General features: G+C 37.9%; 1 protein-coding gene across 1 annotated transcript; it reads left to right on the top strand.

Moving 5' to 3' along the window:
* Positions 1-1,981: 1,981 nt before the first annotated feature.
* ube2d4 (ubiquitin-conjugating enzyme E2D 4 (putative)) lies at positions 1,982-17,001 on the top strand. Its single transcript, XM_062051448.1, has 7 exons — positions 1,982-2,291; positions 7,546-7,609; positions 7,769-7,800; positions 7,881-7,958; positions 8,062-8,167; positions 14,791-14,884; positions 14,981-17,001. Exons 1-7 carry the CDS (start codon positions 2,268-2,270, stop codon positions 15,024-15,026), a joined length of 444 nt encoding a protein of 147 aa, XP_061907432.1. The 5' UTR covers positions 1,982-2,267; the 3' UTR covers positions 15,027-17,001.
* The last annotated feature ends 279 nt before the right edge of the window (positions 17,002-17,280 follow it).

The following is a 17,280-nucleotide window of genomic DNA, read 5'->3' as shown; positions in this document are numbered from 1 at the left end:
AATCTAATGTAAATAATCAAATGTTTATACTTGTTCTTATGCTTTCTGAACTCACTTTGTTCACTGCTCTCTGTACATATCAAGTCAGACCTACACAGTTTCAATGTCCATTTCTCTGATGATGCAATTGTTGATGACTGAAGTTTTTTTTTTTTGATTGATTGAAACTTTTATTAGTAGATTGCACAGTACAGTACATATTCTGTACAATTGACCACTAAATGGTAACACCCGAATAAGTTTTTCAATTTGTTTAAGTCGGGGTCCACGTAAATTGATTCATGATACAGATATATACTATCATCATAATACAGTCATCACACAAGATAATCATCAGAGTATATACATTGAATTATTTACTTTATTTACAATCCGGGGTGTGGGATATGGAGGGGGGGGGGGGGTTAGGATTGGTTGGTATCAACACTTCAGTCATTAACAATTGCATCATCAGAGAAATGGACATTGGAACAGTGTAGGACTGACTTGGTAGGATATGTACAGCGAGCAGTGGACATAGAGAGAGGGATCAGAAAGTATAAGAAAAAGTGTCTACATTTGATTATTTACATTTGATTATTTACAATCCGAAGAGGTATGATGTGGAAGGGAGGGTGTTAGTTTAGGGTTGGAGCTGCCTGGAGGTGTTGTTTTAGTGCGGTTTTGAAGGAGGATAGAGATGCACTTTCTTTTACACCTGTTGGGAGTGCATTCCACATTGATGTGGCATAGAAAGAGAATGAGTTAAAACCTTTGTTAGATCGGAATCTGGGTTTAACGTGGTTAGTGGAACTCCCCCTGGTGTTGTGGTTATGGCGGTCATTTACGTTAAGGAAGTAGTTTGACATGTACTTCGGTATCAGGGAGGTGTAGCGGATTTTATAGACTAGGCTCAGTGCAAGTTGTTTTACTCTGTCCTCCACCCTGAGCCAGCCCACTTTGAAGAAGTGGGTTGGGGTGAGGTGTGATCTGGGGTTGAGGTCTAAAAGTAACCTGATTAGCTTGTTCTGGGATGTTTGGAGTCTAGATTTGAGGGTTTTGGAGGTGCTAGGGTACCAGGAGGTGCATGCGTAATCGAAAAAGGGTTGAACGAGAGTTCCCGCCAGAATCCTCATGGTGCTTTTGTTGACCAGAGAGGAGATTCTGTAGAGAAATCTCGTTCGTTGGTTGACCTTCTTGATTACCTTGGTTGCCATTTTATCACAGGAAAGATTAGCCTCTAGAATGGAACCTAGGTAGATGACCTCATCTTTCCTGGTGATAACAATGTCACCCACTTTTATAGTGAACCTCCCTGGATTGTAAATAATCAAATGTAAATAATCTAATGTAAATAATCAAATGTACATACTTGTTCTTATCCTTTCTGAACTCACTTTGTTCACTGCTCTCTGTACATATCCTACCAAGTCAGACCTATACTGTTTCAATGTCCATTTCTCTGATGATGCAATTGTTGATGACTGAAGTGCTGATATCAAACCCCCCTCCCCCTCCACATCCCACCCCCCGGATTGTAAATAATTCAATGTATATACTCTGATGATTAACTTGTGTGATGACTGTATTATGCTGATAGTATTGTACCATGAATTGATTTACGTGGACCCCGACTTAAACAAGTTGAAAAACTTATTCGGGTGTTACCATTTCGTGGTCAATTGTACGGAATATGTACTGTACTGTGCAATCTACTAATAAAAGCTTCAAACTGTAAAGTTCAAATTTGAATGACAATGAAAGGACGTCTAAGTACTACGTCTCTAACAATATTACACGGATTTGAATTTGCAAAATAATCGACAACTGAGCTATCAATTGGAAGTGAAAGTAATATAATGTTTTTAAAAGGTGATAATTATTACTCTGATTTAATTAATAAATGTTTTTAATTTGATTTTATTTTTATTTTTAAATCGACAACTAAATTATGCGAGCGACCCAAGTCAAGTCTCGCGATATTTGCCTTGTGTCTGGTGGGTTGCAGGAGGGCGAGACTCGAGAATGGTAGCAGCGGTGCTAGCAAATACCTCGTCAATTCCGTGACTAGCTGGAGACACACACAAAAAAAACGTACTTTTCAATGTTTTAATACTTAAGTTGTTCCAGAAAACAAAACACAAAGGCGGTTTTTAGTTTAGGTGAGATTTTCCGCGTCCCGTTGTAAGGTGTAATTTGGGAATTACGCGACCACGGAGCCCAAACTGTATATGTTCATATCTAACGGTTAGCTGACAGGCTACCTTGCTAGCGCAGCCATTGGGGCAATGGCGTTGAAAAGAATTCAGAAGGTGAGTGTTTTATTTCCTTCTAGTTGTATATTTCATCTGCAACCTTACTTTGACCGCTTCGGATGTCTGCTCGTTCATGTATCCTGAAGGACTTCCCCCCCCCCCCCTCCATGTCGTTTTTCTTACAGCCGTGCTCCTCGTAATACACAAACAAAGACAAGCGTAAAGTTAACCAGTGATGGCTGGTAAGGTGTATGTGTTGCCATAGTAACGCACAGTAACTAGCCTTAACTAGTACCCCGATGTTCAATCTTATCATACAGGTTTGAAGTATTAGTTGCTAATCCAGCTATGGTCTGTCACTCATTCGCTCCTCGTAATGCACCGGCTAACGTAATAGTGTGTTTGGGTTATTTTGTAAAGAACAATTGCGCAGAGTGTGACTTTTATTGTGTTACTTCATGATCAATGCTGTTAATGACAAGTGTTGTTTGAATGACAGCTGCTCACTGGTTGCCAAATTGAACCCCAGTGTGGCTGTTTCCATTTATGGACTGGCAAGTGGGCCAGTGCGGTTGGCCAAGGTGTGTATATTTTTATACCTCCGGATAGTTCTGTTGAACTCAGTCGCAGACTACACAAATCTACTTGAATTAAAGGTCAACTTTGGTCTAGACTCTAGAGCAGTGGTTCTCAACCTTTTTTCAGTGATGTACCCCCCTGTGAACATATTTTAATTCAAGTACCCGCTAATCAGAGCAAATCATTTTTGGTTGAAAAAAAGAGATAAAGAAGTAAAATACAGCACTATGTCATCAGTTTCTGATTTATTAAATTGTACAACAGTGCAAAATATTGCTCATTTGTAGTGGTCTTTCTTGAACTATTTGGAAAAAAAAGATATACAAATAACTAAAAACTTGTTGAAAAATAAACAAGTGATTCAATTATAAATAAAGATTTCTACACATCGAAGTAATCATAAACTTAAAGTGCCCTCTTTGGGGATTGTAATGGAGATCCATCTGGATTCATGAACTTAATTCTAAACATTTCTTCACAAAAAAATAAATCTTTAACATCAATATTTATGGAACATGTCCACAAAAAATCTAGCTGTCAACACTGAATATTGCATTGTTGCATTTCTTTTCACAGTTCTTTTTGACAGACATTTTAGTGAGGGTCAAACCATCATTGCATGGGGGAAACTCTGGGTTTATGGTAATGAATGGAATAGCCTACTTGATTTGATGTTCAGTTTATGAACTTACATTCATATTTTGTTGAAGTATTATTCAATAAATATATTTATAAAGGTTTTTTGAATTGTTGCTATTTTTAGAATATTTAAAAAAAATCTCACGTACCCCTTGGCATACCTTCAAGTACCCCCAGGGGTACGCATACCCCATTTGAGAACCACTGGTCTAGAGCAGTGGTTCTTAACCTTGTTGGAGGTACCGAACCCCACCAGTTTCATATGCGCATTCACCGAACCCTTCGTTAGTGAAAAATAAAATGTTTTTTTCTTAATTTAATCTTAATTTATAAATAATCATGAAATGATGTTATTATATTAAAGAAATACTAATAAAGATATATTTTACAAACAGAAAGTTACAGGAATGTTCACATGATCCCATCTTTACATCTCATTGTGCAACATGTGAATGTTTTAGTGGGATGATATTTGGAAAAATGCCAATAGGCCCTTTAGAAGCATTAAAGATAAGCTGACTCAATTTAAGATATTGAATACATTGTATTTTACATCTTCTCAGCGGTTTAAAATTGGTGTAGTAGATAGCAAGTTATGTATGAAGTGTCGGGCAGCTGAGGGAACTCTTGTTCATTTATTGTGGGAATGTCAGAGAATAAAAGAGTTATGGTTGAAAACAACAAAAGAAGCAATCACATTCCTTAATATAAACATCCCAATGACACTGCAAACTTGTATTCTTGGGGATCTCCATCAAGTTAGTAACGTGTCATCAAAGAGTAAAAATGCTTTTCTTTCAATATGCATAATAACAAAAAGGGTAATATTTAAAAAATGGATAGCTGTTGATAGTCCAACTAATACTGACTGGTACACACAAGCTATGGGGATGATATCAGTAAAACAAACTGCATTTAGTTTAGATAATAATGAGTCATATATTGGAATATGGGATCCATTATTTAAATTTGTTTAAACTATTAAATGAACCAAAATATGACTTATTATATCTTTGTGGAAAATATTGGACACAGTGTGTTGTCAAGCTTATGAGATGTGATGGAAGTGTAAGCCACTGTGACACTATTGTTCATTTCTAATTTTTTATTATTTTTGTATTAAGGTTTTTAATGATAATATCAATGAGGGAATGTACACAATGATCCCATGTTTACATCTCATTGTGCAACATGTGAATGTTTTAGTGGGAACTAAATGAGATATCTGAAAGTGGTACACATTATTTCCAACGCAGGACCCCCACCCAGACATACAATACTAGTGCACAGCTCATGAAAAACAATATTTTTTGTTATTGTCATTCTAAGTAGGCCAAAACACTTATATTAGAAAATAATCTCATGGAAATGACTGCTGTCATTTGATTATAATAATAAAACATTTAACTTGTTATTTAGTCAGGTTTGGGACAGGTGTGCTGCTGGTGTGGCCACAGTGCATGTGCATGTCTGACGTCGCTCACATGTGCTCCACTGAATGCTCAAGGAGTTTTTACGTTTGCTCATGCATATGGAAAATTAGAGGGAACATTGTTTGGGGGTATCAATAATACGTCGACAGGGAGAAGTTTTTATTTACACGATGGGTCGGGTGTGTCTTGACCACCGCGGCGGAGGCTCCGCCGAACCCCTGAGGCCAACTCACCGAACCCCTAGGGTTCGATCGAACCCAGGTTAAGAACCAGTGGTCTGGAGGTGTCTCTGTTTGCATTTGCGTTTTAAAAAGTTAGAAGAAGTTTTCCCTTTGTGCTGTTGTTTTCATGAGCGATACCTGCACAATGTATAGCAGTGTTTTTCAACCTTTTTTGAGCCGAGGAACATTTTTTGCGTTTGAAAAAATCCGGAGGCACACCACCAGCAGAAATAATTAAACAACGAAACTCGGCTGGCAGTAAAAAGTTGTTGTCACAATTGTTGGATGTGACTTTAAACCATAACCAACCATGTGTCAATATACTATAGCTCTTGTCTCAAAGTAGGTGTACTCACGACCTGTCACATCACGCCGTGACTTATTTTGAGTTTTTTTTGCTGTTTTCCTGTGTGTAGTGTTTTAGTTCTTGTCTTGCGCTCCTATTTTGGTGTCTTTTTCCCTTTTTTTTTGGTATTTTCCTGTAGCAGTTTCATGTCTTCCTTTTGAGCGATATTTCCTGCATCTATTTTTTTAGGCAATCAAGAATATTTCAGTTGTTTTTATCCTTCTTTGTGGGGACATTGTTGATTGCCATGTTTGGATGTACATTGTGGACGCCGTCTTTGCTCCACAGTAAGTCTTTGCTGTCGTCCAGCATTCTGTTTTTGTTTACTTTATAGCCAGTCCAGTTTTAGTTTTGTTCTGCATAGCCTTCCCTAAACGTCAATGCCTTTTCTTAGGGGCACTCACCTTTTGTTTATTTTTGATTCAAGCATTAGACACCTTTTTACCTGCATGCTGCTTCCCGTTGTTTCCGACATCTACAAAGCAATTAGCTACCGGCTGCCACCTACTGATATGTAAGAGTATTACACGGTTACTCTGCCGAGCTCTAGACAGCACCGATACTCAACAACAACACATAATTTGCAGACTCTAATTACTGGTTTGCTAAAAATATTTTTAACCCAAATAGGTGAAACTAGATAATCTCCCACGGCACACCAGACTGTATCTCCCGGCACACAGTGGTTGAAAAACACTGATCTATGGCAACAATGTAAAAAAATGATGATAATGCTCACACTGTCTGAGGTATTAGTTAAAATGTGTTTTTGTTTTGCATTAAGTGACACAGAAATACGCTGCATCAAAATTAGGCTGCAGCTATCGTGTAAGTAATTTGATTAATTTGATCGATTTATACCCCAGAAATTAGATCGATATTTTTTACTATCAAAAACTTTTTTTTAATTATTGTTTACAAACTCAGGAAATAGGTTTCTGGGCACAGGAGGCCTAAGGGCAAAAACAAATTTAAATCAGAGCCAATAATAGGAAATAATTTGAAAAAACTGATAGTTTTACACCACCATCCTGTGTTTTTTGTCCAATTATAATTGTGATAAAAAATGAATCATTCAATGATCTTGCAAATTTTAAGTGTCAATATCAGTATCGGTATAACCCCTGTAACTACTTGGTATTGGATACCTATGAAGGTTCTCATTCATCCAGGTCGTTGTCATCTCAGGGTGTTCAATCGTTCGCAACTGGACTGCTTGGTTTGTCTTGGAAGACATTTTGCCACTCATCCAAGTAGGCTTCATCAGTTCATGCTCATAGACTTAGATTGGTCAGATCAAGTCCCAATGGTTGGTGCCAAAACCCCAAATATTTATACTAAAAAAAACAGGAGGGTGTGCCTGGGTAAGGATGGTTACGCCCTATCATAGTGAGAAGAGAAAACAAATTTGGAGCAATATCCAATTTGTATTATCGCCCAAAACTAATGTAAAGTATCCAAACAACGGAAGAGTAAGTGTTTATAACATTTTAATAGAAGTGTAGGTAGAAACATTGTTACAACAAGAAGTAACCAGCTATTAACAGTAAATTAGCAAGTAGATTAATAACATTTTTGACAAAATAATACAACAGGAAATTATGCAATGTTACTGCATACATCAGCAGCCAAATTAGGAGCCTTTATAACACAATGTTAAATACATCTATTATCATTTACACAACAAATAATATATTGCTATCACAGGAGGCTGCAATATAGATTTTAGGCAATATCGGCCATCTCCTTTCAGTGATACCTTAATTTTCGTCAGTAATCCGTTTCCAAGGGTCCGCCGAAATCTAGTCAGGCTAGTATGTTACGCGCAGTCTGTGTATACCAAAACCTGACCAGACATTTTGTGAAAACTTTTGTAGACCACAGAAACACACGAAAAATGTACGCAAACTGAGGTACTGCTGTATGTACAAATTAATCATATTTAATTAACTAAAAACATTATGAGATAGGCTCCAGCACCCCCCGTGACCCCAAAAGGGACAAGCGGTAGAAAATGGATGGATAGCATTATGTGTACCCCGAAGCTTACAGTACTTTAATGGCTGTGTCACTGTGAAATTGTGTGCCATTAGGAGCTGTCAGACCTTCAGAGGGACCCTCCTGCTCAGTGCTCTGCTGGACCAGTTGGAGATGATTGTAAGAGTTCAATTGCTGTCCCAATGTATCTAAGAATACTGTATACTGTATGTGTCCATCAGGTGTTGTATCCAAATCAAAATGCGACTTGTCAAATTATTATTATACTTACAATTTCAGATACGCTGATACGGTATTGTGATTGTTTTGTCTTTTTAGTGTTTCATTGGCAGGCGACAATAATGGGTCCAGTAAGTGCTACTGCTGTATTTTTGAATTGTCTTCATTATATTTCACAGACAATAACTGCTCGTGTTTTTTTTGTCAATAGAGTGACAGCCCATATCAGAATGGAGTGTTTTTCCTCACCATCCACTTCCCCACAGATTATCCCTTCAAACCACCAAAAGTGAGTAAATTTAGAGGATGACGTAGTTATTATTAAAGCTGACTGTACATTCTTACCCTTACTTGTGTTGCTGTAAAATGACAATTTTCTTGTTACATTATAGGTTGCATTTACGACAAAAATCTATCACCCTAATATTAACAGCAATGGCAGTATTTGTCTGGATATACTGAGATCACAGTGGTCACCTGCACTAACAGTATCAAAAGGTAAGGGTGAATATATATGTATTTGTATAAAATATAACTTTCTTGACTTATTCATACAAAAAATGCTAATCTACATGTAAGGCATTCTGCAATTATTAAATCCCCACATCCTTTAACTGTCTTCAGATTACTTTCATGGTGTTTGAGTTTTATGATTGTTATTAGATAGTCTGTCATTAATTTAGACACTCAACTGGCATCTAAATGTACACTTGACTAAACACAGTCCAACTGTAATGTACTCCCTTAGTTTATGAAATGAAATAGAATATCATCTTGTAAATACTGTGAACTCACTTTAACTCATTTGAGTCATCAAAGACCAGGCTGGCCTCATTAATCCCGAGTGAATGAAATGCTAAATGCATCTTGACTTACTGTTTGAGTTTAATGACCATACATTTTCACACCTATTATTATGGATGCAGTGTAAGGAATTTGTAAGGGTCCAAACCCAAACCAGAGAGTCGTAAATTATACCACTTGTTTTAATGTGAAGTAAAGAGGCTTTTAAAACTAATTAACATGTTTTATTACTTTTCTCCATATAATGTATTTGATGACATGCAAGTTGAACAGTATCATAATTTAAATACTTCCAATCGTATAAACAACATACAACACTGCTGGAAAACGGCGAGGATTAATGACGATAACTATGATGTTTTGTGGATAGCCGCCCACGTGACGTGAATGATGGATTGTGCTCCCACATCACAGAATGGGGCGGGCACTAGACACTAGTAGGTCGATACAGTATCGATAGTCAATAATATGGTGAAAATCCACCCGGTTGACTCTGGTAGGGGAAAAAAATGGCGAAAATTCGGGGTCCATGACACGACCGCGTTTTATAGAACATCGATTTATATTGGGCCGCGTTGTATCAAACTTGACCTGTAATTAGATAAACCACTTCATAGATAAAGGTTGCGCCCTTTAGACGATATACAACATAAATGATGACAATAGAGCTTTTAGTACTACTGTTATATTGTGATAATGCATGTTGATTACACATTCTAGCGGTGTCTCACAAGTTTGACAGTGACATGTAGGGAAGGGCATTGGTAAGATTTTTGCGGTTTTATTCCACTTTCGAATTTGCTTAAAGATTCTTAGCACTAATTACTGTCTCCTTATCTACAAATGTGGTGTTGTAGAAATACATGGTTATCACTTCATTAATTGTTCAATATTCTCACATCGTAGTAGTACCTGTGTAACTGTCATTGTAGTCCGATCACCTCGACAGGCACTGGCACAGCTACCAGTTCTTCCTTAGGACCCCAATTAAAATTCTGACTTTAGTGTACACCTTGAATGCACCATTGGCATAGGACGCAACGCTGGACTCTAGTGCTTTTAATACTATCGTTATATCGTGATAATGCCTGTTGATGACACATTCTGCCTGTTTTCCACAGATTTGACAGCAACAAGTAGGGATGTGAATTAATAAGATTTTTCAAGTTCCGATTGCACTGTCTATTCTGCTTATTGATTCGATTCTTTGCGGTTCTCTTATTGATTCTTATTTGGATAAAAATAGAATAAACATGTGGATTAGACTTTACGTTGTTTAGTTTAGAGGTAACATTACCTTACAAAGCCAACAGTGAGGTCTTAAAGGGGAACTGCACTTTTTTTGGAATTTTGCCTATCGTTCACCATCATTATGAGAGACAAGAAGACTAAAGGGTTTTTTTTGCATTCGAACATGTAAAAACCGGCTCGTTCTAGGTGGCTAGCAATGCAGCTGATGAGAGCAATCAATTCTACCACTAAATCCCTTTAATAATGCATTCAAAAACCGTCACCAATACTTTCCAGCGTAGTAACGGCGTGCTTCAGTATTAGGCTTAAAAGCTAACTACGGCAAGAGATAAGCTAGCTTCTACGTCAGTACGAAACGCTTTTGATTTTGTAATGCACAACACTGCTATAGAACACCAATCTGTACTGACTGAAAAACATGAACAATCATATTGCATTATCTGTAAAATATTAGCTTACATTTCATGTTTTGTTTGTACACAGCTATCTATACAGCGTATGCTGTCTGTCATTATACACACAACATGCTGCGTGTATCATGATCAATATAAAGTGTGACTCACTCGATGGACAGTTGTCTCTTTGTTTCAGCTGCCTGCGTACATTTTTTCTGGTTTATTTGGGGAAAACACAACATTTATTTAGAAATAGCGTGTCTCTAATTTCCACATTTGCAGCTTCGAGTCGATTTCACCTCACTATCGCCTTCCATCTGCTCCAACATGTCACCCTCTTCTTCATGCTCGCTTCTGGAAGCAGCAGTTAATCCGTCGTTTATTCAGCTTCAAAAAGATAAAGTTTTGAATCCTCATTTGTCCAAAAATAGTAGTCTTCTTTTTTTGTTACCAAGTCTGCCATGATTAGAAGACACACAAGCGTTTTGTATTCGAAAGTAGGAACATACTGGAAGTTGGATGTGCGTTGCTATTGAAACAGAAATCAATGCGCTAAGGAAGTCAGATCAAAATAGGGTAAATATTGTACATATTACATATTTTTATGAACGTGTCTGTTACTACATTATATACAGACTCGCAGTGTGTATGCGGCCCGCCAGCGTCCAAAATCCGGCCCGCGGGTAGTCCCAAGTTTAAAAAAAAAAAAAAGTATTTATTTTTTAATTTTTTTAATCTGTCCTTTCTTGCCCATTCATCAATCCATTTTCTACCACTTGTTACTCTTGGGGTCTTCTAGTCGCTCAGGCAAATCATATGGTCTAAAAATGCATTTTCTCATCGATAACGTGACATCATTGCACTCGGAATATACTGTATATATATATATATATATATATATATATATATATATATATATATATATATATATATATATATATATATATATATATATATATACACACACACACATATACAGCCCGGCCCCAGGTCAAAATTTTTTATCCCAATGTGGCCCCCGAGTCAAATTTTGGGGACCCATGGTGTATACAAAACGTTGATTAGGGTAGACTGAGGGTTTTGAAGTTGCCTTAGAGGGCTTTGAAGGGTACAACAGTGGCTCCCATTAGCCGCATCTTCCAAGCGTTTTTTATCATCTTTAAAATCCTAACAAAAAAAAGATGTGTTCTTGTCTCTAGTAGTGATTGTGAACAAAAAAAAAAGTGTAGTTCTCCTTTAAGAGCCGCATGGCATAGAAAAAAAACAACTTAATAAATATATTTATGTAGAATTTAGCAAAAAAAACATGTGGAAATTACTCAATAATGTAACATTTAGAAACATTTTAAAAACTTTTAAGAATCATTATCTCCCTAGAACAGTTATTCTCAAATTGTGCTACGTGTACCACTATTGGTACGCGGGCTTCGTCTAGTGCAGGGGTCGGCAACCTTTAACACTCAAAGAGCCATTGTGGCAAGTTTCACAAATTAAAGAAAGTAATGGGAGCCACAAAAAAAAAATTTAAATTTAAAATGAAAAACTCTGCATACAAAGCTTAAATGCTGTGTGCTATGTTAACCAGGGGTCTCCGACACACGCACCGGCACACACTTTAATGTGGAAATTTGATGTTAGTGCAGCCCGCGAGTTTTGCGCTTGATAGCGTCATACTTGCCAACCCTCTCATTTTTCCCGGGAGACTCCCGAATATCAGAGCGTGATGACACTGCATTTGGCGCCCTCTACAGTCTGCCCTAACAGTGTACCTGCTCGACTACACGTACAATGCAGTATCAGCTTGTTCACGTAAGCGACAGCAAGGCGTACTAGCTCAGCAGCCACACATCTTACACTGACGGTACCAATACCCAGAATTCCATGCAGCACTAACTCTTCCGTACTAGGTCAGCAGCCACACATCTTACACTGACGGTACCAATACCCAGAATCCCATGCAGCACTAACTCTTCCGTACTAGGTCAGCAGCCACACATCTTACACTGACGGTACCAATACCCAGAATCCCATGCAGCCCTAACTCTTCCGCTCAACCAACGCACGGAGAGGGGGGGGTTGATGTGTGGGGGGATTTGGTGGTAGCGGGGGTGTATAATGTAGACCGGAAGAGTTAGGGCTGCATGGGATTCTGGGTAATGGTTGTGTTGTGTTTAGGTTGTGTTACGGTGGGATGTTCTCCAGAAATGTGTTTTTCATTCTTTTTTGGTGTGGGTTCACAGTGTGGTGCATATTTGTAACGTAACAGTGTTAAAGTTGTTTGATACGGCTACCGTCAGTGTAAGCTGTGTGGCTGATGAGTAAGTATGCTTTGCTGTCTCCTGTGTGTGCAAGTAATAACAACATGTGGCTGGGCTGGCACGCTGTATGTAAATGCTAGTGGACAATTACTGTAGTGCAGTTAGGGTACGCCCTGTATTTAGTAATTAGAGTGTAAATAGGATAATTTTTTCCCTGGGAGTAATCTATGAGAGACACTGAGATCCACAAATCTCCTGGGAAAATCAGGGGGGTCGGCATGTATGTAGCTGAGCCGCATCAGAGTGGTCAAGGAGCCGCATGCGGCTCCGGAGCCGCGGGTTGCCGACCCCTGGTCTAGTGGTAAGCCAAATAATTTCTTGATTAAAGTAGATCGTTTTACTTTACTGTATTCAAACTAGGGATGTAAATCTCTTTGTGATGTTCAAATCCATCCATCCATTTTATACCGCTTGTCTCGTCGCACCTTGATAAATGGGTTCCGATGCGATTAAAAAACGATTTATTTAAAAACAGAACAATTCTAAGCGATTCAATTTAGAGTATGAACGATTCGATTTAGTGTATGAAAGATTCAGTAAGAATCGATATGGTTTATGAACGATTCGATTCAATGGCTAACATTTGTTGATGGACACATTCTCTTTTACACTACAAAATAACTTAAGCATTCCTCATTTTAGGGGATAAATATTTAGGACCTTGGCACCAAGCAAAGTCTGAGCATGAACTGATGAAAACGACTCCGATGGGAGGCCAACATTTTCTAAGACAACTGATCAGTTAAATGCCATGAGAATAACAATAACCTGATAAATGAGAACACCCATAGGCACATTCATCTTTAAATATAAAAAAGCACATTCTATAAAAGTGACATGCTTGCAGTATTTTCTAATTTTTAAAACACAGCATATTTCCGCAAAGACGTCAAAGTAAAGAGGCATGTTGCATGTCACTAGTCAAATATATTTATTTTCCTCGAGTCAAGTCAGTGTCGTCACAGACACCGATGTGTTGGAGCCAATGGCTTGACTATGGGGCAAAGATTTTCGGGACAAAGATGGGAAGTGACGTTTGTTGTGGAGTTAAAGGAGAAAGGAAAGTTGCCGGAAAGGAGAGGAAAACACTGAGATTGAGGCCTTTGTACGAGAAAGTTGCATTTTGGGAAATAAAGAAAGACACTCTAGTAATCTGAGGTATAATATTGATGGGCGGCACTACACGTAGATGGTCAGCAGTGTTGATGTTAGATATCTTGTTGGTAATTACTTAGCGGGCAGCCATGATTCTCGTGTTGTTTTAAAGATAAACTGTCTGATTGCTAGTCTTGCGCGACACGCGGACCATGTGTCTATGTCTATTGTCGTCTCCAGTTAGGTAAGTAACGTAACAAGCGCGTCACTCTTCAAGGACAACCCTGGCTCGTGTCGTTTTAAGACAAAAAACGTCAATTGATTTGTAATTTGGCGCAATAACGGGTATATGTGTTTACACTCAATTAACCTAAATATGCACAACTCAACCTTATCGATTGAGGGGACTGTAATTGGCATAGCCGAACCAGCCACTTCTCGAACCGGATATCCGGGTGCATCCGTTTATCGTTAACAACCCTAATTCAAACACAGTGTTATTGTTCAAAGTGTGGAAGGTTTCAGTGGCCAAAAACATTAAATATACTTGTTAAACAAAACCTCTGCCCGGTTTTTAATGAATATTTATGCCTACTACATTATTCTATTTCAATGTCATTATGGTGGTATTTGGAGAGCCAAATCTTTTCTGAGGTAGTACTTGGTGAAAAAAGTTTGAAAACCACTGCTCTAGAAAATATATGCGTATTGATCATTCCCTGCAATATTATGCAAAACCAACTTATTTTACCTATTGGTGCCTACTGATGTGTATTTGGGATCTGCGTAAGTACCGAAAATGTGCGTGTGTGAATAACACCGCCCACAAAACAGCTCATCCTGAAGAGATGGTCAGAATGCGGCTTTGAGATGGCATGTAAAACATAACCCATGCAACATTTTGACCAAAGAATCACCATTACATGTAATGTAAACCACAAGGAAGTGTTTTAAATGTAGAAATAAAATCATTATATATGCCCTTTGATGTGCCTTATGTATAAAAATAGACCTGACGAGACCCGCTCATCGGCGGTGCGTTTTATAATCCGGTGCCCCATAAAGTACGCTAATTCAAGACTTTATTTAGGCCAAAAATATATGGAAAATGCTTGAAAAATTAATAATCGAACAAATCTGATATAGTCATAGTCAGCCCTAGTTTACACCGAACGCTACTTAGTTTTACCGTTTGTCATTAGCGATATTATGGGGTAGACTGAGTTTTGAATCAAACTAAAATTCTGATTTTCCACAGTATTGTTGTCGATCTGCTCCCTTCTTTGTGACCCAAATCCTGACGACCCTTTGGTACCAGAGATAGCTCATACATACAAGGCCGACAGGGAAAAGTAAGTGCACTTTGTTCACATTAATGACAAATTTACCATATTGTTTATGCTCTAGGATTGCAAGACCTTTTTTCCAAACGCTGTTTGTCTTTTCAGATACAACAAATTAGCAAGAGAATGGACACAGAAGTATGCAATGTGAGGTTGCCTGTGGAATGGAAATACAAAACGAGAACAAGAAAAACATGTTTATTTTGAAACCGAAGACAAATGAACAGCGAAGGAGTACAAAACAAGCTAGACAACAGCCAACCTTGTGGATAAGTTATGCGTGTATGGATGTCATCAGGACTTGAAGGGGCTCCTGGAAGCACTCCCTTACAGAATAGCGGACACTTAACTCACAGCCTGGACTTTTAAACTGTTACTCCTGCAATTATTATTGCCGCCATCACACACATCACTCACTCATTGTCATTTTGTTTTACTGTTCGGTGAGCAAAACGTCGGATGGATTTTCGCAAAGTTTTACCGCCTTGATTTTTGGGGTACAGCCTGTGTTCCACTGTATGTCTTCTATTACTGTATCTCCATGTATTTAGTGGCCTTTCTGTGTTCTAATGTTTCGGTCTACGTGCAATTGAGACAGAATGTTCCCAGTTCAACACATTAATGGTGCAGTGCCATTACCAGCAGCTGATCACATGGCACATACTGACTCTTATCTAGCCCAAAACAATGTGAAAATGCAACAACAAAGGACTGATCTAATATCACCCTTTTGTGTTTGGAATTACGACCTGTAGTGTAATTGCAGGCACTGCAACGCTCAGATTACAATTAGGATTTTTCTCACAGTGTCATTGCTCATATACCCTAACATATTTCATATTGCTGGATCCTCCTGCACATGGCCAAGCTATGTGTTTCCTCCTCAGTACAGTTACTCAGGTAGCCAAACTCAATCATCAGCCTTTCATAAGCAGTGACCTGTGTTGAGGGAAAATTCCTTTTACTACAGCTTCACTGCAACGTTCATGAATCAAGATAATGTACTGATCAGTCCTGATATTTGTTGTTTTACGAAAGTATTCATCTTGTTGTCAGGGGGCCCACCACTGGCTCCTTGCACCCTTTACATTTATTTTATGAACAAAACTTTACAACGTACATGCTACTGATGCTTTTGTGTTGTTGATGCTCTAAAGTGGAACTGAAGTAATGCTTTTTCAGGGTAAGTTAATTTTAGTTTGACTTTTTTTTTTTTTTACATTTCAGGTGATGTAAAGCTCATAATCATAACTACTCATCTGCACAAGTATATTTTTGTGGTAAACCTCAGCTGTTTGTCTGGTTGCAACATTTGTGTTGTCTTTTTTAAAATATTTAGTTTTAGCCTTTTCATGTTCGTATCATCTGATCATGATTGGAATGTGTCAAAAAAAAAATGTTAGTTTGAATATAATACCAATGTTACTGTTGGATAACCTAGTTAGGATGTGCTATTTTTTTGTTTTTGTCAATGTGCTGATGCTGCCAATATAAAGGGAATTATTTAATATCATAAAGGGGGAAATGCATCATTGAACCTATCCAAAATGGTCCATAGCAAAGCATGAAACTATAGTAGCTTTATTAGATTTTAGATTGCAAATATAGTTTCTCATTGGTAGTTGTATGAAAAATTGTCCAAATGGCAGTATAACGGTTTGAAAAGCTACACTGAAGTAAAGGTCATTCTTTTGGTCCAGACTTTGTGTACATTGTTAATCTGGCTGTTTAGTTTAAAGGTCCACTAACGAAAAGATTGGATGCAGCCTAAATCCATTACTATTGTGCTCAATAGGCAGCTTAGCGTGCTTTGCACACAAGACAACTTTCTCTCAGCCACTTGCCAGGCATCAGGGATCCATCTGCCTAAAATGAAACTTTTAGCCTTAAAAAAAATATATATATATATATATACACATGTCTGTATGTGTATATATATATATATATATACACAGGGAGAAAATATCAAAAGTGTCAAAACAATTATTACTGATCAATTTCCTTTGTGAAGCTGAAAAAGTTTTTTTTTTCTATTAATTCAGGGCTGCATCTTAAATTATGGAATTGTGCTTGAATTGTAATCTTAAACATCCACATCTTCACTTTTACTATTGACATGAATAAAATACAGCAATTTACTGTTTTCGATTGGTGTTTTGTGTGTATTTGCAAGCAGTGTAATTGGAAACGATGACGCTGCATGAAAGCAGTATAACTGGAAATGACGCTGCAAAATTTTTGGAACAAGTTTAGTCAAGTGAATGGAAGCCGTACGACTGCAGGGCACACATGGGTGCGCTTGATTTGCTCACTCAGTCGGAGCTTTTTATGTAGTTAACAGAAGCGCGGGCCTTCAAACTATTTTACTACCATCCCGAACATGTTTAATCAATTTGTTGAATGAC

Source organism: Entelurus aequoreus, linkage group LG06, assembly GCF_033978785.1.
Source record: "Entelurus aequoreus isolate RoL-2023_Sb linkage group LG06, RoL_Eaeq_v1.1, whole genome shotgun sequence".
NCBI classification, from domain to species: domain Eukaryota; kingdom Metazoa; phylum Chordata; class Actinopteri; order Syngnathiformes; family Syngnathidae; genus Entelurus; species Entelurus aequoreus.
This window is presented reverse-complemented; position numbering and strand designations above follow the sequence as displayed.